This window comes from Cottoperca gobio, chromosome 11, assembly GCF_900634415.1.
Source record: "Cottoperca gobio chromosome 11, fCotGob3.1, whole genome shotgun sequence".
Classification (NCBI taxonomy): domain Eukaryota; kingdom Metazoa; phylum Chordata; class Actinopteri; order Perciformes; family Bovichtidae; genus Cottoperca; species Cottoperca gobio.
Genome location: NC_041365.1, coordinates 18,459,865 through 18,481,768, shown reverse-complemented (window position 1 = coordinate 18,481,768; position 21,904 = coordinate 18,459,865). Strand labels below are relative to the sequence as shown.

General features: G+C 39.1%; 2 protein-coding genes across 2 annotated transcripts; one reads left to right on the top strand and one right to left on the bottom strand.

The window, feature by feature from the left end:
• Positions 1-705: 705 nt before the first annotated feature.
• On the top strand, positions 706-15,820 carry abcf1 (ATP-binding cassette, sub-family F (GCN20), member 1). Its single transcript, XM_029443213.1, has 25 exons — positions 706-923; positions 3,007-3,053; positions 3,145-3,222; positions 3,681-3,798; positions 3,891-3,925; positions 4,004-4,093; positions 5,770-5,826; positions 5,920-6,009; positions 6,098-6,193; positions 6,432-6,554; positions 6,715-6,815; positions 7,860-7,945; positions 8,029-8,168; positions 8,896-9,044; positions 9,121-9,204; positions 10,104-10,228; positions 11,021-11,133; positions 11,387-11,561; positions 12,021-12,095; positions 12,436-12,506; positions 12,586-12,618; positions 13,424-13,592; positions 13,677-13,741; positions 13,811-13,883; positions 15,394-15,820. The coding sequence occupies exons 1-25, from the start codon at positions 863-865 to the stop codon at positions 15,558-15,560; spliced, it is 2,421 nt and encodes an 806-aa protein (XP_029299073.1). The 5' UTR covers positions 706-862; the 3' UTR covers positions 15,561-15,820.
• Positions 15,809-21,836, bottom strand: mrps18b (mitochondrial ribosomal protein S18B). Its single transcript, XM_029443230.1, has 7 exons — positions 21,266-21,836; positions 20,569-20,743; positions 20,395-20,492; positions 20,246-20,314; positions 17,020-17,086; positions 16,876-16,935; positions 15,809-16,143 (listed from the first exon to the last, which is right to left on the bottom strand). The coding sequence occupies exons 1-7, from the start codon at positions 21,344-21,346 to the stop codon at positions 15,947-15,949; spliced, it is 747 nt and encodes a 248-aa protein (XP_029299090.1). The 5' UTR covers positions 21,347-21,836; the 3' UTR covers positions 15,809-15,946.
• Between the last annotated feature and the right edge of the window lie 68 nt (positions 21,837-21,904).

Sequence of the window (21,904 nt, the reverse complement as noted above, 5' to 3'; positions counted from 1 at the left end):
ACCTGACTTAATGTAATGCATTCTTTGTGTACATGCAAAGACAGATCTGCTTTATGATTCAAATAAGCCTACTTACTGTTAAATTGTAAAAATGTATAAGATATGTATGTTATTGTGAGTCTGATGCTACTGTTTTACTATGTTCTATTTGCATTTAGTATTTCATTTTATGGATATGGGCTTGTTTTCAAAGCACCTTATGTATGCTTGGAAGTGTTGAGGATATTATAAACAGGGCTACTTACGGGTAATGTGGTGAATACTGTTTTATTATATTCATCTTTTTTTCTACATTAGTGGACATGGACCTGTTGGGAAAACAACTCTTGTCTCCTTGGTTTTAAAGATGCAACATTTTGCACTTTTATGTCAGGCCTTGTAACCATAGCTTTCCTACTGTTTTGAATGGACTGGTTGCTTTCTGTAATGAATTAAGGTGATACAATTAAAGTGAAAAAAAGGGGATGCACGTGACTCGTTCATTTCAGGTATTAGTAACTATTAACACTACTGTAAGTTAGAGTTATTTGTAGTGATTCATTGACAAAGTATTGTGTGGCCCACAAACCCCGAGTGATTTTCCTATTCGGCCCACTTGCTAATGAAGTTGAATAGCTCTGGTCTGCACTGTGGTGTCCGGGGCGGAAGGTGGCGGTAATGCAGCAATAAGCTGGATGCCAACCATCATAAAACAGGACGAAGAAGAAATAAACTTTGTTGATGACCCGGCAGCGTACCCCGGTGTGTGCCTCACGTCGCTGGGCCGCATGACGTGTGTAGATGATAAAACTTACTGTGTAGAAAAAAGACATCGTTTTAGCTGCGTTATTTTATTTTAAAAGTCAAAGTTAGCGTAATAGAAATGCCTAAGAAAACGAAAGAAGGTGCAGAGTGGGTGGACGATGAAGTCGCCCCGGCAGCTGGTGAGATGAAGTTAACGTTCAGTGAGAAGCTAGCTAGCAGGCTAAGTAGCGTTACAGCTAATGTTAAACAATAGTCCTCACAAGATGTCACTGATGCCAAATTACATTGAAAAGCTTCAATTCTTGTGAATTAAGTTCGGTGTAACGGCACGACACATAATCCGGGCTCATTTGGACAGCACATGCTACCATGTCAGCATTCATTAATATAATATTATACCTTGTTTTAAGCCATAAACAAACTTAAATGGAATAGTGAACGGCATCATGTTTCACAATGACTTAAACAAAGCATATTGTCAGCTTAAGCTGCCCATTCATGAAAGTGATGCAATGCTATTGTGTGCTTTGACATGTGTGGCAGTTCAGACTCGGCTTGACAGTAACATCAGATACATTTGGTCTCCAGCCATTACTTGATAGCTTTGACTGTTATAACTATTCAACAGATACAGTGCAGACAAAATTAAACTAACTATGAGATTAAAAGTGCTGACTCACAGGTTAATGGTGTTTGAGTGTACAACCATTTGCTCTGTATAGGTAGTGTGCAAACACGTGACAAAACTGTGTGACGTATGCGTGCGACGCCATGTTGGATGATATACAAATCAACAATGGCGTCTAAAGCGAACAACAACAGCAATACAACTCCGACTTCTTCAAAGTATTGTGACTCTCTGGATCCTCTGCAAAGGCAAGATTCAGAGGAAAAAGTCCAAATGTGCGGCCGTGACCCGTACACGCTAAAGCCGTCGGATTATATTGAGGATTTAGATTCATTACCGCCGATTGAATATCCGGATATTGTGAACTACCTTGTGCTACAAACGTCGTGGGCAACCAACGCACAAATGAAGGCATACAAGAGCTTAGATGCTTCTAATGTCTTTGTTTCTGGCTGGGTTGGTAGTCTTCTTACCAAACCAGTGAAAGATGACAGGGTGCTCGTCCATGCCCGTGTAGATCACTCTCAAAGAGCTCGAGATACACGAGATCAAGCCGTGGTTTGTGAGTGAGAAGAGCGGCGATGTTATCCTCGCACACTGTGATTGTATGGCTGGATTAAGCGAAGCATGTTCTCACATTGGTGCTTTGCTTTTCTCAAGTGAAGTAGTCTCAAGAATAAGCCAAACACAAACATGCACAGAAGAAAAGAGCAAATGGCATCACATGTAAAGAAAGTGCCTTATTTACCAGTCAGCGATGTGGAGAAGTGAGGTCTTACAGTGTTCGGGTATATCATAAGCACAAATGTTTAACGTAAACATTGAAAACATAGCTTTAGCATGAGCTCTTACCAGATATAAAGTGGACGCCACACACACGGGTGAATTGTGCTTTTTCTTCTGTTAAATCCTCACGAGTTATGTTGCTAAACCAGCTGACGGCGTTCGGTAGACAGCAGTTCATCCCTCTTTTGTGGATCGTTGTTTTTGATGATTTTAGGAAATCTAAAGAACCGTTTCTCTGGGTCACGAGTAGCGTTATGACCACAATTATACACTGCGCACACGATTGGCATTTTCTTTCAATCTTAGACGTTTAAATACAAAGAAAATTATGAAGCGTTGCAGCAACTCACACGCGAACGGGCGCAGTCTTGGTTGTGTATATCATCCAACATGGCTGACTTACGGGTTGGGACGTAAGTGTGACGTCACATGCACACGATCTATACAGATGAAAAGGTGAAGTGTGTTAGGAACATGTTGTTCCACCACAAGTCTCCAGAACAGCTTCAGTCCATAAGAGATTCACTCATTTGTTGTTTTGATGATATTGGTGAATTAAAACTATTAATTTGACAACAGTTGTTAAAAATGATGGTTTTATTAAGTTTAATTTAACATATCCAATTGCTTTCTGTCCACTATTAGGAAACTATGTTAAAAAGTTGCCCACAAGTTTATCTGCGGATGTCAACCCCAAAATGACCGCTGAGAGACGCCACTGAACCTCATAGTCGACGTGTAACTTAAAGAACAGTTTGAGTACAGACCTGACACCAGCTTCTCTCCTTACCATGGCTGATAGCTTCCCACTTATTTTGTGAAATTAAAAATCTGTTTTCTTCCAACAGATAAAACTGTGAAAAAGGGAAAGAAAGATAAAAAGGGGAAGAAAAGTGTGAGTAGTCATTTGTATCGTTTTAAAGAGAACTACACAGTTTTAAGATAATATGCCTCATTGTATTGGTCGTGTGCATGTTTTTCTCCAGTTCTTTGAAGAACTTGCTACGGATACCAAACCTGAGAAGGTAGACGAGGTGGCTGTGAGAGACGCACAAGGAAAACAGGTAATCTTCACTCCAGAAGTAGATCTTTAACTAACAAACTGGCTGATGCTTGCAGCATGTGAGCGGTCCAGTTCTGTGCTATGGATGGAAAGTCTGTAGCAAGAGTCTTTTAATGACATCCAGAATCTCTTTATCCTGGTAGAGCCGTCCCCAGCCAATACTCTGGACTGGTATCAGGACTGATCGGGGCCCAATAATTTATTTCAGGAGTGATTGCTTCATTTATATATCTAGCACAAAGTATTCATATGTCTATTTATAATCATCATTTTACTTAATTGTTTAATATGGAACACTTCTGGCCTCCATAAATGGAAAGTTTTTGTGTAAATCATTTTGCATTACTACAGTATCGGCCCCGATAACTGCCTATATCAGCCTTTAAACAACTTTCTCCTCAAACTTCAAGACTTAGATTAGATTTAGTCCACATTTCAATTTGAAACTGTTGTTTTTAGTCTCAGAAAAAGAAGAAGGACCGGCGGAAAGCAAAAGGTGGGGATGCTGATGAGGAGGATGTCATGCTGAAGCTGAAAAAGCTCTCGGTGCAAGCCAGCGACGAGGAAGATGAGCCAGGTATGATGTTTGAAGACTGATCCTTGCAATAAAATCAATCTTATTTTCACATTTGTACACTTTTGTTCAGTGTTCTTGCCTTTCTTTTACAGTCCTTGCCCCCAGTAAAGGAAGCAAGAAGAATAAGGTTGGTCATTAGTCCACTTTAGCACACTGTCTGACTCTTCACATGTTGGCAGTGTAAAGCATCTCTGCCGTCCTTCAGGGTGGAAACATCTTTGCTGCTCTCAGCCAGTCCCAGAGTGATGAGGATGAGGATGCTGATTTGGATGAAGAAGATAAACCAGCCAAAAAGGTACAGTGCTGTATTGCTCATGGCTTAAAATGACAACAAACAAATGCAGCATTAGTGTGCAGTGTTCACAGATCTCATCTCTGGATGTTGTACTTCTAAGAAATGAAAGGATGCTACCTCTTGGAGCTGCTAACAACAGCTGGATTCATAGCTTTGAGTAAGAAATAAGTGAACTACTGCACAGTATGTATTTATTTACTATGTCATAATTATGGAAAACATGTTAAAAATACAAAATTATTTAACCTCTGTCTTAAATAACTTATTGTTTTTCATTTTGACATGAATTTTCCATGTCACATTAATGGGACATTTCTACACCTTTTTTTAATGTGGATGTCCAATCACTGTTGTGAATGCAGTCAAATATTTCATCAGTTCATGCTGTAGTGAAGGAGGAAGCTGAGTCGTGCCGGCAGTGCCTGTGTGTCCCAGGATGCATTGCGCACATGACTAGTGTTGCCGAGTTTCCTTTATACTTATGCAGGTAATAAAGTAAAAACCCAACAGCATTTTGCAATACAGTCATTACCGTGACAAACACGAGGGTTATACGGTCTATTGTTATGTAGAGGCTACCGCTGAACTGCTGCGGCTCGTTCTCGTGTGGCGTCCTCACAGACAGCGCTGCTGCTGCCGGCCCTTCTTTAGAGATGAATATCCCTTTTCATTTTGTACTGCTGTGATATAGTACTGTCAGTTTTAGATCACATGGCCCACCCTCCAGTGTTTCCCCTACCATTGTCTTGACAGAGCGCGGCGCCCCGCCTGAAATTCAAGGTGTTTTTTTCTTTTTCTTTTCTCAAATAAAAAAAAAGAATATATATATATATATATTTTTTATTTACAACTCACTTTTCACATTGACAGGTGCTCTTTTATTAAATAAACTAAACACTTATGCTATTGATCTAATTTATGTGCACGTTTCAGTTTGTACGGACTACTTTACACATTCACATTCTGTCCTTCGCTCCGTTTTGCGAAGGACAGACACACACCTACAGAGCGGAAGAAAGGAGGGGGGATAACTAAACCGCGCCACGCCCGCGCATGCAATCCCCCCCCCCCCCTCGCACGGTGAGCGCCCCTCCAAAGCAGTAAACCTAGGGGAAACACTGAACTCTATTATGTTCCACATTACAGCTTCACATCTGTTGTTACCTTTCACAATAACAGCACAGCCTAAATTTCACTAAGCGGCAACTCAACGAAACAAAGGGACAAAAGAGTGAGTAGTAAAACGTTCATGCATAGTAACGCACACACGGACTCTGTCGGCAACAGCTTCCAACAACTGGCCACCTTTGCTTCGGAAAGCCAATATGGTCTCCTATGAGCTGAAACGTGTCCTGTCCAATAGCAGGAACATTTAGACAGGCAAGGTTTGTTTTCCATGTTTTTCTATTGACATTGGAACCTTGTGCTCAGGTAGAGCCTTTATTTACCCAGCTGTTGGTAACACATCTAATTGGTATTCTATTTGTTGCAACAATTCTAACATTGACTCAAAATTGCCTTGAATGTTTGAATCTAGTGATTATGCAAAATGATCCGTCGGCTCAGACAATCACCATCGTGTAATAATTGAGACGGGCTTAGTTGTAGCTTGACTATCTTTATAGTATAAATAAATTGCATTAATTTGTCCATTTGTATCTTCTTCTTTTTTTAAGTCACCAGAAAATGATGAGGACAAGAAGCCAAAGAAGGGGAAGAAAGAGCAACACAAGGCAAGCCCTGATGTTGGCTTAGCTCTTCTCATTGGGATCTAGTTTTCAGCATCTTCCAGGTAACCATGATGTGATTTAACTCTGTCCGTGTAGAAAGGAAAACCTGCAGAAGGATCACGCAGCGAGGATGAAGATGAGGAGGAGGAGGAGGAGGAGGATAGTGACGGAGGTGACATGATGAAGGTACGTTTGTCCTCCACAAAGCTGTCTTTTCTCCTGCTTTGCTTTGGATAACTGCTAACTTTGCTCTTTCTCTGGCTGTAACCATCAGAGTGCTGAGGATGTCATTGCAGAACAGGCCAAGCAGCAGGAAGACGACCCGTTTGCTAACCTTAGCAAAAAGGAGAAGAAGAAGAAAAAGAAACTGGTAATCATTTTACATGCTGTTCTGATGCATTCGTTATGTCACCTGTTCATCATTTCAGTCACATTGACCCTGAAACACTTTGTGAGTTTTATACACTACTCTTTGCTTTCCAATTATATAGGTATCGTTTTTGTTTTGACTCTAATGTCTACGGTGGAGCTGGAGGAGTTTAGTAACCCTGATGCTGCGTTTATTCTGTGTTAGGGTCTCATTTCTCTGTGTTGCTGTGTCCTTACAGATGGAGTATGAGCGTCAGGTGGCCAGTATTCGTGCTCAGAATGCCTTGGAGGGAGATTTCTCCATTTCCCAGGCTGAGATGTCCTCCAGACAGGCCATGCTAGAGAACGCCTCTGATATCAAGGTTTTATACTTACCATAATCTTCTATCCTCTACAATTCTGTTGAAATGTGAACCATAATGAAAAAGTATTTATAAGAATATTGTGTTCAAGCTCTTGCAATGCTATTGCCAATGAAAAAGACTATTCTCTGTTAGTGAAGATGTGTTTTGTGCCCTTTAGCTGGAGAAGTTCAGCATCTCTGCTCACGGAAAGGAGCTTTTCGTTAACGCTGACCTTCTGATTGTGGCCGCAAGAAGATATGGTTTGGTGGGACCAAATGGGTAAATATATTTGAGTTCTAAATACAAGCACAGAGACTTTACTCCTTTAGCATGTTACCCAGAGGATCAGGTGTTGTGTTGAATCTGAGGAACACATGATGAACCTTCCTCACATACCGACATGTTACTGTAGCGTGGGAGCATCAACTTCACTGTCTACATGTACTCGGATTACACGCCATGATAAATTCAGTATGACACCAAAATGTTTCCAACGACAGACTCTCATGTTTACATCAGTGTTGCCAAAGCATAGGAACAACAAACTGAACAAATAATTACTGTATCATTAAAGATAATAAACATAATGTATAGACATGGATACATGTCGAGCATATATTACGCTCATTTAATATATTCACGAGATACATTTGACATATTAGATCCTACATGGCATGTGTTTATCCGCAGTGCCAATTTGTTGATATAGAAGTTGAAGTGACTCGTACAGCAGCTGTCTCGCTCCACGCTTGCTGCCAATCTTCATAGCACACTTATTGTTTGTGTACGTTGATTTAATTATATCTTGTGTTTGACCCCCCCTACACCAGATTCAATAACTTTGTAAAATAGACCATTGTGCCAAATAGACTCGAACGCCTTTTTGAAATCTATGAAACGTGCAAAGATTGTGTCATGGTTAATGTGTTTGTTAATTAGAGTGTAAATATGATCTGAAGTGCGGTGTTTCACTACAAATTAGACTTTTGGACCTCGTTTGTTTAGGAAGTTTATGAGTCTGCAATCTCTAATGCCACAAAGAACCTTCCCCGGATTACTGTTCACACAGAAGCCTCTGTGGTCGTTCATCTCGCTCTCGCTGTCTGTCTTTTTATTTATCAGTCTTATCTGAATACAGCCCGTACTGTATTCCTTTAAAAGGTCATGGAAAATGACTTTTTACACTGTATTTCTCAAACTCTTCATAAATAACAAATGAAATACAAAGTATGATGAAGCCTCTGCAGGTTTCCTTGTGGTATGGTTACTGTGGCTTGTAATAGTCGCCAGTGTCTTTCTTGATGTACTCGTCTCATCTTTCAGCAAAGGAAAGACCACGTTACTGAAACACATAGCCAACAGAGCTCTCAGTATTCCCCCCAACATTGATGTGCTGCTGTGTGAACAGGGTAAGTGACCTGCCATCATCTCTCTAGCTCTGTCCATGTTGTTGTCGCCTGTTGACTCTGTCATGTACTTGTCTTTGTGTTAGAGGTGGTAGCTGATGACACGCCGGCGGTGCAGGCGGTGCTGAAGGCAGATACCCGCCGTCTGAAGCTTCTGGAGGAGGAGAGACAGCTCCAGGCTCTTCTGGAGAAGGGAGAGGACAGCGTGGCTGAAAGGCTGGACAAGGTGCGTTTGTTTTTTGAAGGACAAAGGTCCTGTACTGTAAAAGGTGAAAATAAATAAATATATATATATATATATATATATATATATATATATATATATATATATATATAGATATAGATATAGATATAGATATAGATATAGATATAGATATAGATATAGATAGATAGATAGATAGATAGATAGATAGATAGATAGATAGATAGATAGATAGATCTATATATATATATATATATATATATATATATATATATATATATATATATATATAGATATAGATATAGATATAGATAGATAGATAGATATAGATAGATAGATAGATAGATAGATAGATAGATAGATAGATATATATATATATATATATATATATATATATATATATATATATATATATATATATATATATATATATATATATATATATATATATATATATATATATATATATATATATATATATCTCTCTATAGATAGATAGATATATACACATGAGCAGTCAGATCATCAAACAGGTTGGAAACATAACTTGAGGTTAGCCAAATGTATCTGGAAGAGAAAACCAAGGCAAACGGTACAAAATGATCGTTGTAAACATTCATCACAGTTTACATGCTTCAGTCTCAACAGCTGGGATTATTAGTGACATTGCAGGTGCACTCACGGTGGTTTAAATAATCCGGATAAAGTGTTGGATCTTTACAACCTGCCTGATTATCTGACTGCTTGACAGGTCTATGAAGAGCTGAGGGCGATTGGAGCTGCAGCAGCTGAAGCCAAGGCCAGACGGATCCTGGCTGGTCTGTCATTCACCCCTGAGATGCAGAACAGACCCACCAAGAGGTTCTCTGGAGGCTGGAGAATGAGAGTCTCCCTCGCCAGGTACACCAATACAAACTTTGTGGATGGAACTGGTTAGAAGTTATTTTTTACTCACTCTTCCCATCTGTGCCCACAGAGCTCTGTTCATGGAACCCACTCTACTGATGCTGGATGAACCCACCAACCACCTGGACCTGAACGCCGTCATCTGGCTCAACAAGTACAATGGCACTTTATAATCTCATGCGTTTCCCTCAAACACATTACTGAGTATTTCACGTGGTTGGTCTGTAGCTAAGCAAAGATTGAACTTTGACATGGCCTCTCAATGTCCTACCAGTTTGAGACGGTGAGACCGTCCTCTTATCCAGCTCCCTTTGGTTTAAACTTTACCTCAGGTGTTCTGGTATTATAACCCTGACACACCTGGTCATCATTTCACAATCAGAATTTTGTTTATCGCCAAGCACATACAAGGAATTTGTAATGGTGTGTAATGGTGCAAACACAAATACAGAATTTTAACACTTTAAATATTATTAAAAAGGAAGACTTTTATAAAATAAAAAATGTGTACAAGAAATATAAATATAGAAAAAAGAATAATGAAAAATATGTGCAGTATATCTTAATTAAAAGTGGAGGAGCGGTCAGAGGGATGTGCAAAGGTTCCCACATACGGAGTATGAGGAAGAGTTTGTAGGGTACAGATGTATGATCACAAATGACAGGGGGGGGAGGGAGAGACTGTGTCAGTGGGGGTCTCTGGCCTTGTTGCTGATTACCTTCTTTGCCGCAATCTGCCATCCCTCAAAGACCCGGAAGCGTGCAGGTAAGATTGCAGCTGACCCCTCCCACCCTGGACAAAGTCACTCCCATCCGGCAGGAGGCTGCGGGCCATCAGGACCAAAACCTCTCGCCATAAGAACAGTTTCTTCCCCTCTGCAGTCGGCCTCATCAACAAGGCCAGAGACCCCCACTGAGCCCCCATTTGGGTCCGATGTCATGAACTCTCTTTGCTCTGTCTAACATTAGCCTACTTCATCTTGTATAAGTGTATCAGATATTATTATTACTACTATAGGAATCTTTTGTGTGTTTATTTACTCTTTTCCACAGCTACCTTCAAGGCTGGAAGAAGACTCTCCTTATAGTTTCCCACGACCAGAGTTTCCTTGACGAAGTGTGCACAGACATCATCCACTTAGACTACCAGAAACTCTTCTACTACAGAGGGAACTACTGTATGTATACATTTAGATCACTATCTTACAGAGTGGGGATATGCAGTATTGTTTAAGATCACATGACTGTTAAGAACTTCTTTTTCACTCCATTTGGTTTGTCAGTTTTGTTTTGGCACATGCTCTGATGACAGTTGTTAGTGTCGGCGTCTCCTCTTGCTGTGTTTTGTATAGTTTTCTGGGATTTGTAGTATCCTTTGTCTAGCAGAATGTCCAAAATGCTACACTGATGCAAAGTCTTCATGATAGCTTTCATAATCCCATGGATAACTGCTGGGCGCTACAGCCAGAGGTTAGTGGCTACAGTCCACTCATCTACAGCCAGGGAAGGTCTCTCACAACTGCGGTCTTTTATCCTCTGCAACATCAAGCCAGCAGAGCTCCGACCAAGGAAAAGAGGTAGTCGAGGAGGTAGACGCAGTAGGCTCTTCAGACCACCTCTTCCCTCCTCCATACTTGCGAACATACGTCGGAAACAAAATGGATCTACTGCACGCCAAGGGCCTGGTGGAGAGAACCTTCAGGGACACCTGTATCATCACCCTGACTGATACTTGGCACACACTGTAAATCATTTTTTGGTTTATGAAATCATGACCGACTACCGCCACATCCTCGGTCCAAAGCTGCACCAAGCCTCAGTCGGAGGACACATTATACAAATACAGGGCTCGTGTGTGCGTGGCCCCGCCCTTCGCAAAACAGAGCGGAGGAGAGACAGAGTAAGACACCGACACAGCTGAAAACTGATCCAGGAAATCCTGCTCTGTTTTTATTTTGCTTTTTCTTTAGTGACTTTCAAGAAGATGTACGTGCAGAAGCAGAAAGAAATGCAGAAACAGTATGACAAGCAGGAGAAGAAACTCAAAGACCTGAAGGCTGGTGGCAAGTCCACCAAACAAGCTGTGAGTATGGCTGTCCCCAAGGGTGCAGCTTTGTAAAGCTCAAGGAAAAATGAACACTGAGAAAATACAACAGTTCAAGTTGTGTTGCTTTATGAATGTTTAGAACCCAACACTTCCTGCCTATAAGTCTTCATGACTTGGGCAAATGTACAACATAAAAACTCAAGCTAGGATATGGTCTCACACTTTATCATTCACAGTTGACACCAATGCTTAATCCATCCATTCTGTGTCATGTTGTTTTTCCTCTCAGGAGAAGCAAACTAAGGAGGCGTTGACCAGAAAGCAGCAGAGAGGCAAGAAGAAGGGCGCTCAGGAGGAGGAGAGCCAGGATGCCACAGAGCTGCTCAAGAGGCCCAAAGAGTACACTGTCAAGTTCACCTTCCCCAACCCACCTCCTCTCTCACCACCCATACTGGGTCTACACAGTAAGAACATTGACGGACTGCTTCAGAAGCTCAATGCTCAGAACTATACAGAAAATGTTCCCATTACTATAAACACCCGCTCGCACACACTCAAGCTGCAATTGATAACGTTGAGCCACTAGATGGCGCACTTCCCCTGCCCCTTCCATTGTGTTCACGTCCAACACCGTGGTTGCCAGTTCGATGCTAAAAGTGCGTGTGGATTCCCAGTTAGCTCACTAGCAAACCTTAGCTTTAGCTTACTGAAGAAGAAAAGTGTCGGCCTCTGCGTGGCTTTTCCGCCCTTGACACAAAAGTAGAACTTTTCTGATAGCAAAGTTGTAATTAAAAATGGTCCCATCCAACAGCAGTTTACTGTTTTAAAATGTTTCTGATAGTAATTAGGGTTCCATCATCAACTAGCTTTACATACAGTGTGTGTGTGTGTGTGTGTGACATTTTGCTTTCTCCCCTATACAGGTGTTGACTTTGGCTACGACACTCACAAGCCTCTCTTCAAAAACGTGGAATTTGGAATCGACATGGACTCCAGGAGTACGTATGCTGCTTCTTTACAGGTTTAGAACAGTGACACGCAACACGGATGGCATTGCTCATACATTTGCCCTTGCACTTGATGTGTTGGTGGAGAAAACTAAATGTTGAAGCGCTCATGGAGGTTATTATACTGTTAATGTTGAGATCCTGGCAGCCTTAGCGCCTTGAGATTACTTTTAGCTTTGAAAGGCGCTTTACAAATACAATTTATTCTGATTATTATAAAAAGCAAAAGCTACAACATCGTAGATTAGTGCCTCTTCCAATCTTCCCTTCATGTGGTTTGTTCAGGCTGCTGCTGGCCGTACTTCACATCCTTGTTTCTCCCTTTGTTTAGTTTGTATAGTTGGACCCAATGGTGTTGGGAAGAGTACCCTACTGCTGCTGCTCACTGGGAAATTACATCCTGTAAGTGTTTAGATATGCAAACATTTGAATTTTACTTAAATATATGTTCTACTGAGCTAACTGGATGTTTGTATTATAGACTAAAGGTGAGATGAGGAAGAATCATCGCTTGGTGAGTAACTTACTGATGATTGACTTCTAAAATCCACTGTTAACCATATGCTCACACTGTGTCCATCTACTCTGACCAACTGTTTTATGTGACAAAACATACAGAAATATGTACTGTTCTAGCATTGGTTTTCATAATGATTTTATCATTTCAATGCGTTTGACATGGCTTAATATGAGCGTAGAGCTAATGATGGGTGCAGCTGTCTATTACATGATCACAGTATTTTGAGCTCACATGATCATTTTGCATTTGTTGTGTGGGATTCTACAATCTCTACATTTAAAGCCAGTGTTACATACTGTATGTGGAAACAAATGCAAAGTGAATTAGCTGTGTTTCCATCAGCTGGGTGTCGATCTGAGCACAAGGTTAGGAAAGTGTCAGGGAAAAACAAAGCAAGACGATCATTAATTGAAATTATGCTTGAAATGTTGCTGATTGTAATACCAAATTGTGTGCTGGAGACACGGAGCCAGCGCTGTCCAAACGTTCTGAATGGGGACCATATTAGATGGTGTGAAAATATCTGGGTGCTCGCTTCATGTCACAGCACTCTGATCTATTTAAAATAAAGGAGTATTAATAAATATTATCTATACTTGTGATTCTTTTATTTTTTTATTTTTAATACATTTGTCATTATGGGGTATCCAGTGTAGATTGATGAGTGAAAAACATTATTTAAACAATTTTAATATTTTAAATTTAATTTTTTTAGCATAATGCTGTAACATACCAAAACCCCCCCACTGTATGTATGAGATCAGAAGCGTTGTAACTTGGGTCTTTTGTCCGCCTCCAGAAAGTGGGCTTCTTTAACCAGCAGTATGCTGATCAGTTGAACATGGAGGAGACTGCCACAGAGTACCTGATGAGGAACTTTAACCTTCCCTACCAAGACGGCAGGAAGTGCCTGGGACGTTTTGGCCTGGAGAGCCACGCCCACACCATTCAGATCTCCAAACTGTCCGGTATGAACATGAACCATCCGACATTAGCTGTCAGCTGACATGGAGACATTGTCTAACATTGTTTTCTGGATTTGTACCTGACAGGTGGTCAGAAGGCCAGAGTAGTGTTTGCTGAACTGTCCTGTCGTCAGCCTGATGTACTCATCTTGGTAAGTGCCACTCTGTTGACATACTACCTAAATGAATTCTATGACTGACAGCTTCCTTTTCTCTCATAGGATGAACCCACCAACAATTTGGACATTGAGTCAATCGATGCCTTATCAGAGGCCATCAATGAATATAAAGGAGGTAAGAAGACTCATGCTCTGGTTATCAATAGCAAAACCTGTTAAATGGTGCGGCATGTACAATAGAGACATAGTGGTTATATGGATGTAACTACAGTTCTATGAATACCTTTCGGCCCAGCTGGCCCCTGGTCTCGGGGGGGGGGGAGGGGGGGATGTTGTACAGTGTGGGGTTGTTACGTCCTGATTGGTTGCTGAGTGCAAAGATCATGATGGGGGTAAATCTATAGCGAAGCCCTTTAGGGGGTTCTGCTATTATTTTTTATTGAAGATGAGCGCTGCTAACAAAGCTCTGCAATTTGGTGATAAATACCTTTTCACAATAAAAGCATTTTTAATGTGAAGCAGCAACAGCAGGAAATGTTTGGTTTGCATAAAAGTACAAAGGAGTGAAAGTTTCCTCCAAACCAGAGAGATTCAGTTAGAAGCTCCAGAAGTACTGAGAGCTAAAGAAAGTCAAGAGACGATGAATAAGCATGTATTTGGTTTATACGTATGTTGGCTCGGGTAGGAAGGAGTGCTGTGTGTAGGGCTGCCCCTTTTTAAATGTTGATCATTCAGATCATCAGGAGAGAACACTCTGAGATGGCTCTCATTTTGTAAGTCGCATCCAGTCGGCTAAACTGCATTTGAAGCAGGCGTTGCAACTTTACGTTTTACTGTGACCGAGCCTGCAGCTGACGGCCATGCTATGCTGAGAAGTCATACACGGGTCAACTCTAAAAACTGTGCTACGAGACAAATGCCTTTAATAATAGTCCTCAAGGCTCCGCATATCTTAGTGGAGGAGATGGTAACTCCACGTGTTCCAGAGGGAGCTTTGTGAAGTCTGATAAATGTCCTCAAGTGATGTGACTTGAGTCGGCATCGGTTGGTTCTGTAAAAAAAAATACAAATCTGGGGGTGCTACCAGCATAACACACCTCAATGTCACACCCAGCTGTCGGCTTTCAAGTTGCATTGTGGGTAATGCATGTGCGGCTTTAGATTATTTATTTTACTATTCATTGCAAGTCCGAAAATGTTGTTGACAATGATGGGAGGGCAATGCCAATGTTGATCGCTCTCTTCCCCACCACTATTCAAGAATAGTGACCAACATGTGTCAAGTATACAAATGTACATTGTCAGTGTGCTCTGGTGGACAAACTATGTAATCTCTAGACTTTTTGACATTTCCTGTTAATGATCAGCTCACATGGAGGCCAGAAAAAGAAAAAGGCGAATAATAAATACTCAAAATGAGTTTGACTTAATCCTGTAATTTAACGTACGTAAGTAATGTATTCTTGTCATTGCCAACATTCCAGCTGTTCTCTGTTCTCTGTCTCTCCCGGTGGAAATGACCTTCGGTAAAGCAGACACAAACCTTGAATGTATTAAGTGTTTAAAGACTGGAGATATTGACATTGTGGATAATCGGAGCGAGTGATGCCTGAGACTACAGTCAAATGATCAGTGTACTGCTTGGGTCTTTATTACAGTACTAACAAAGTTCCCTTCTTGTCCAGCTGTGATCATTGTGAGTCACGACGCCCGGCTCATCACAGAGACTCAGTGCCAGATGTATGTAGTGGAGGACTGTACGGCCAACCAGATCGATGGAGACTTTGATGATTACAAGCGGGAGGTCCTGGAGTCTCTGGGAGAGACCATGGTCAACAAAGTCAACCCATGATCAGAGCCGCTGCACTTTGTCCCTCTGTCATACGCTAAATACACCATCTGGGAGCCATCGGCATGTCTCTCACAGCAACACTGATAATTAAACTGTTGGATGTGTGGCGGGCTTTCTATTCTTTCTTCTGGACTGTCACATCTTTAACGGCATGGAGTTGGACAGATACTGGAGTGTTCATTTCTATTAATATGGTGGGAGGTAAAAAATATCTGGTCAAGATCTACTAAAGCCAAACAATAAAACAATTTTTCATCATGTTTTTTTTTATTGTGGAGTTTTTCTTTTCATACCAGTAGCATGTGGAAACAGGGGGGACATTCCCGTGGTACAATAGACGTTGATATGTTTAGCAAGCCAAGGTGAACAGCCTGGTTCTGTAGTCATCACTTTAGATAAGCCTTATATGTCTTCTTGATTTTAGCCACTTCATGCTCATCAGGTGTTATTTTACTGTACCATTTATACCAGGGGTCACCAGAGGTTATGACCTGGGGAGGTGGTGTGGACCCCACGGCATCATGGGAATTGGAGTAGTCCTCAACTGAAAATTCCACATGTGGAATCTGAAAGGGCAGCAGGCCTGAAGGAGAGCACAGGGAATTAGTAATGCTTCTGTTTAAAAATAAATCTCTTTCACCAAGAAGTTGTAAAACTGTAAAGCTGGCTTGCAATACTCAACAAGTCTCTTAACCAAGAAGACTTTCATTACTTGGTGCTCTAACAGGTTTTCCCACTCTGACGATGTAAGGCTACACCTTTTAATTATAATATATAAAAGCAAACACTTAACAATCCTACCTTATGTCAATTACAAAGCAACATGGATGTCCCTCGTGTTAAAGTAGCAATGCAAATATAAACAAACTTAAGGTAATATTTTATTGGTTCTATGCACAAAATAGGGAACAGGTGTCTGCCAGAGTTGCTATATACAGTCCTGTTACCTATGGCTGCTGAGATCTTAAACAGGCAGCTGTGTTCCCGGGTCAGTTTCTATCTTTGTCTCCTAGATCAGGTGTGGACTCATTAACTAGTCCTTATTGTAAGCAGCCTTAGTCCTCAAATACTGTTTCACTTTCCTAACCTGTAGCTAGGCTGAAGGTCCAAAACTAATTTAGGATTAGCTTTTGAAAATTCCCATTGGGTTTACTGGGGACATGGTATGTTGTACTGTTCTGGTGGCTTTACTGAGACACGTACACACGTCTTAAAATGTTAGGGTTCAAAAGAGAAAGTAAAAATATAAATGCAAGTATTAGAAAGGACCTCAGAGGCACAAATTACAGGAAGGAACTCGTTCAGTGCGACGTACCGTGATCTCTTGCTGCTTCGACTGCCTTATTTAGCTTCTTCTGCTGTTTCATACACACACCTGGGGACAATACAACCAACACAATATGAGCCTTCTGGAAGTCAACTGGAAGACCCTTCTGCATCAATACATGTGCTCACTTACCAGTTCGAGTGGGATCATACACCTTTCCAGTGTGGGGACTAATGAACTGCTGCAACAACTTCACATTCTGCAAGAGAGAAGACATTCAGGCGGGCAGAGGAGAGGAAACTGCATCATGTCAACGTGAAGCTATGCATGTTAAATGGAACTGTACACTGGTGTTGATATGATGGGACTTTGTTCCCCCAATTTGATCAATTAATTAAAAGAAAGACAAAATAATTACTGCCAACATCACAGTAGCCCTGAGATCTCAACACAATATCTAACATGCTCTGCAAGAAGTACCACACACAAGCGGAAACTGTTTGCATCACTTTTTAGTGTCTCCTGCAAACAGCGTGCTGTTGCCATGGTTTTTGGCTTAGGAAACTATGGAGAGCAGCAGGAATGAGTCCTAAAACCTGGACATGAGTTAGCATTGTAGCACTTCCGGTTCCCTTGTCAGGAAGTGAATGGGTGTTTGGATAGATGCCTGCAATATACAGTCTATTATGGTTTAAAGTCATATTTACAGTCCATTATGGTTTAAAGTCATATTTACAGTATATTATGGTTTAAAGTCATATTTACAGTCTATTATGGTTTAAAGTCATATTTACAGTCTATTATGGTTTAAAGTCATATTTACAGTCTATTATGGTTTAAAGTCATATTTACAGTCTATTATGGTTTAAAGTCATATTTACAGTCTACTATGGTTTAAAGTCATATTTACAGTCTATTATGGTTTAAAGTCATATTTACAGTCTATTATGGTTTAAAGTCATATTTACAGTATATTATGGTTTAAAGTCATATTTACAGTCTATTATGGTTTAAAGTCATATTTACAGTCTATTATGGTTAAAAGTCATATTTACAGTCTATTATGGTTTAAAGTCATATTTACAGTCTATTATGGTTTAAAGTCATATTTACAGTCTATTATGGTTTAAAGTCATATTACAGTCTACTATGGTTAAAAGTCATATTTACAGTCTATTATGGTTTAAAGTCATATTTACAGTCTATTATGTTTAAAGTCATATTTACAGTCTATTATGGTTTAAAGTCATATTTACAGTCTATTATGGTTTAAAGTCATATTTACAGTCTACTATGGTTTAAAGTCATATTTACAGTCTACTATGGTTAAAAGTCATATTTACAGTCTATTATGGTTTAAAGTCATATTTACAGTCTATTATGGTTTAAAGTCATATTTACAGTCTACTATGGTTTAAAGTCATATTTACAGTCTATTATGGTTTAAAGTCATATTTACAGTCTATTATGGTTTAAAGTCATATTTACAGTCTATTATGGTTTAAAGTCATATTTACAGTCTACTATGGTTAAAAGTCATATTTACAGTCTATTATGGTTTAAAGTCATATTTACAGTCTATTATGGTTTAAAGTCATATTTACAGTCTACTATGGTTTAAAGTCATATTTACAGTCTATTATGGTTTAAAGTCATATTTACAGTCTACTATGGTTTAAAGTCATATTTACAGTCTACTATGGTTAAAAGTCATATTTACAGTCTATTATGGTTTAAAGTCATATTTACAGTCTACTATGGTTTAAAGTCATATTTACAGTCTATTATGGTTTAAAGTCATATTTACAGTCTACTATGGTTTAAAGTCATATTTACAGTCTACTATGGTTTAAAGTCATATTTACAGTCTATTATGGTTTAAAGTCATATTTACAGTCTATTATGGTTTAAAGTCATATTTACAGTCTACTATGGTTTAAAGTCATATTTACAGTCTACTATGGTTTAAAGTCATATTTACAGTCTATTATGGTTTAAAGTCATATTTACAGTCTACTATGGTTTAAAGTCATATTTACAGTATATTATGGTTAAAAGTCATATTTACAGTCTACTATGGTTTAAAGTCATATTTACAGTCTACTATGGTTAAAAGTCATATTTACAGTCTATTATGGTTTAAAGTCATATTTACAGTATATTATGGTTTAAAGTCATATTTACAGTCTATTATGGTTTAAAGTCATATTTACAGTCTATTATGGTTTAAAGTCATATTTACAGTATATTATGGTTTAAAGTCATATTTACAGTATATTATGGTTTAAAGTCATATTTACAGTCTATTATGGTTTAAAGTCATATTTACAGTCTATTATGTTTAAAGTCATATTTACAGTCTATTATGGTTTAAAGTCATATTTACAGTCTATTATGGTTAAAAGTCATATTTACAGTCTATTATGGTTTAAAGTCATATTTACAGTCTATTATGGTTAAAAGTCATATTTACAGTCTACTATGGTTTAAAGTCATATTTACAGTATATTATGGTTAAAAGTCATATTTACAGTCTACTATGGTTTAAAGTCATATTTACAGTCTACTATGGTTAAAAGTCATATTTACAGTCTATTATGGTTTAAAGTCATATTTACAGTATATTATGGTTTAAAGTCATATTTACAGTCTACTATGGTTTAAAGTCATATTTACAGTCTACTATGGTTTAAAGTCATATTTACAGTCTATTATGGTTTAAAGTCATATTTACAGTCTATTATGGTTAAAAGTCATATTTACAGTATATTATGGTTTAAAGTCATATTTACAGTATATTATGGTTTAAAGTCATATTTACAGTCTATTATGGTTAAAAGTCATATTTACAGTCTATTATGGTTAAAAGTCATATTTACAGTCTATTATGGTTTAAAGTCATATTTACAGTCTATTATGGTTTAAAGTCATATTTACAGTCTATTATGGTTTAAAGTCATATTTACAGTCTACTATGGTTAAAAGTCATATTTACAGTCTATTATGTCACTTGTCACAGCTGTACTGCTACCTTATGTCAGGAGATAAGTAACTATATATATATATCCATTTTTGTCATTCAGAAACAACAGTTTCCTTTTACGCTGCAGAACGTCCAGCTCACTACATATCTAGCTCACAATTCTTTAACAACTGCATTTTAGGATCCATACCAAAATAAAGTGTATGTGTTTATGACAAAGTAATACGAGATACATGCATTAGTCCTGATTGTGGTGAAAAGCTTTTAACATGGGTCCTCGACCACCTTTGTTCTTGAGTGACCTTTTGATTTAAAACCTCCACTATTAGACTTCGGTGGCAAAATATTGATGACTAATTATAATAGAACAGTACAATGTAATGCAAGTCAACGGTGCATGCGTGTATAATGTGCGCTGAGGAAATGCTAACCCACCTGATGGTGGATGATGACGTTTGGATCCCGACAAACTGGACAGGGGTTTCCACATAAATTGCCTGCTCTCTACACAAACAGAATCAGTGTTACTTTACATGACACATGAAATGCATGGAACAAATGGAAGATGGAATAAAACATTTTACAATGCAGGTCTTGCGGGTCTCTTGTGGGGGGATGCTACCCTTGTGGTTCCTCCTGTAGCCTGCCCACACTGGTTTGGTGTTATACCTGTCAATGTACTCTGTCAAGGGGAAATAATATTGTAAAACCAAGAACAATTAAGGGGTAAAGATGAGACATGACTTGCTTTAAGGTACCTTCACTCTCAAGATAATCCCAGGGTCTTTCCTTGTAGCGGGCTTGAGCCTCATTAGCCTCAGCAGCAGCATCATCATCATTCTTGAGTGATGCTGCTTTGCAGAAAGAGTGACTTGGAGGTACAAATGGAGAGAGACCCGGACATGACCTTACAGGTAGCCTCTGCAGAAAGGGCTGAAAGCAAAAGAAAGTCATCTCACAAATGGTTATGGATGCATGAAGCCCATGACTATATTTATGCATTTCGGTCAGACAATCTTGACAAGATAAAACTTTAATTATTAAGAAGGAAGTTGTTGGACGGCAGCTGCAGTACAAAGTGAATAAAAGTGCAAACTGCAATTAAAACAAAATATAAGACATTACGCTGCTTGAATAGTATGCAACATTTGACGTTTGATGTCAATACGCGCTGTTTGTTTGGCGATAAACGGAATGTCATTTGCTCTACAGTGTGTAACATTACCGAAAAGTTATCATTTCCTATTGTATTAATTAAGTTAATACAAGTGTAATTTACCGTAAGTTACATAAAACACCGTACGTTAGATACGTTCATTTACTGTACGACATAGGAATCTGGAAGTGTCCAGCGTTTTAACTAACTTCAACATATTGCAACCTTACACAAACTAATCACAAATACGTAAATTAATCGGATGATGGGTATATCAACAGCACAGTAGAATAAAGTACCTGATACTGTCGCAATGGATGTAAAATTGAAGGCGATAGACGGCACAAAACCTTCGCGATGCCTGGGAAGGAGGCAGCCATTTTTTCTGTCACAGTGGGGTTGTAGCATGGATGTATAAAGAGAACGGGTTGTAGGTGAAAGGTGAAAGATCAAGCAATAATGTAGACATTGCAAGCGTAACATTTTATATTAAAAGTGTATCAACAATTATTTCATTACATAACGGGTGGGTTTGTGTAAATCCACTTTATATCATTTTTATTTCAGTCTGTTAGGTATAGTTGTTTATTAAAATACTGCCTGTTGCCAACTGACGCGTGTGTGTATCATAACCCCGACAGACAAACTAGTCGCCATTTTGAATACATATTATTAACTAAAAGTATACATAAAACAATTACTGCAATCCAGCAAAATTGAACAGTATATGTTAATGATTTTTAGTGTCTACTTAATGATACAAAAAAACTATACTTTGAAGGTAAATCTAGGGAGTAACTCCAAAAAATAGTTTCCAAAACGAGTGATACGCCATTATGCCCTTGGCCGGACATTGAAGGTTGGTTGTCCACCATTTTGTTTCAACGAATCCAAAGGAAAACGTTGCTCGTGACGTAAAAAACGTCACTTGGTATAAA

What these genes read in the sequence shown, in the direction of transcription:
- abcf1 (XM_029443213.1), top strand. Translation starts at nt 863, where the DNA reads ATGCCTAAGAAAACGAAAGAAGGTGCAGAGTGGGTGGACGATGAAGTC. An exon ending in TCACTGGGAAATTACATCCT is followed by an intron (nt 12,507 to 12,585) that starts GTAAGTGTTTAG and finishes TTTGTATTATAG; the next exon opens with ACTAAAGGTGAGATGAGGAA. An exon ending in CATCAATGAATATAAAGGAG is followed by an intron (nt 13,884 to 15,393) that starts GTAAGAAGACTC and finishes CTTCTTGTCCAG; the next exon opens with CTGTGATCATTGTGAGTCAC.
- mrps18b (XM_029443230.1), bottom strand. Translation starts at nt 21,346, where the DNA reads ATGGCTGCCTCCTTCCCAGGCATCGCGAAGGTTTTGTGCCGTCTATCG. An exon ending in GGATTATCTTGAGAGTGAAG is followed by an intron (nt 20,493 to 20,568) that starts GTACCTTAAAGC and finishes TCCCCTTGACAG; the next exon opens with AGTACATTGACAGGTATAAC. An exon ending in ACGTCATCATCCACCATCAG is followed by an intron (nt 17,087 to 20,245) that starts GTGGGTTAGCAT and finishes TCTCTCTTGCAG; the next exon opens with AATGTGAAGTTGTTGCAGCA.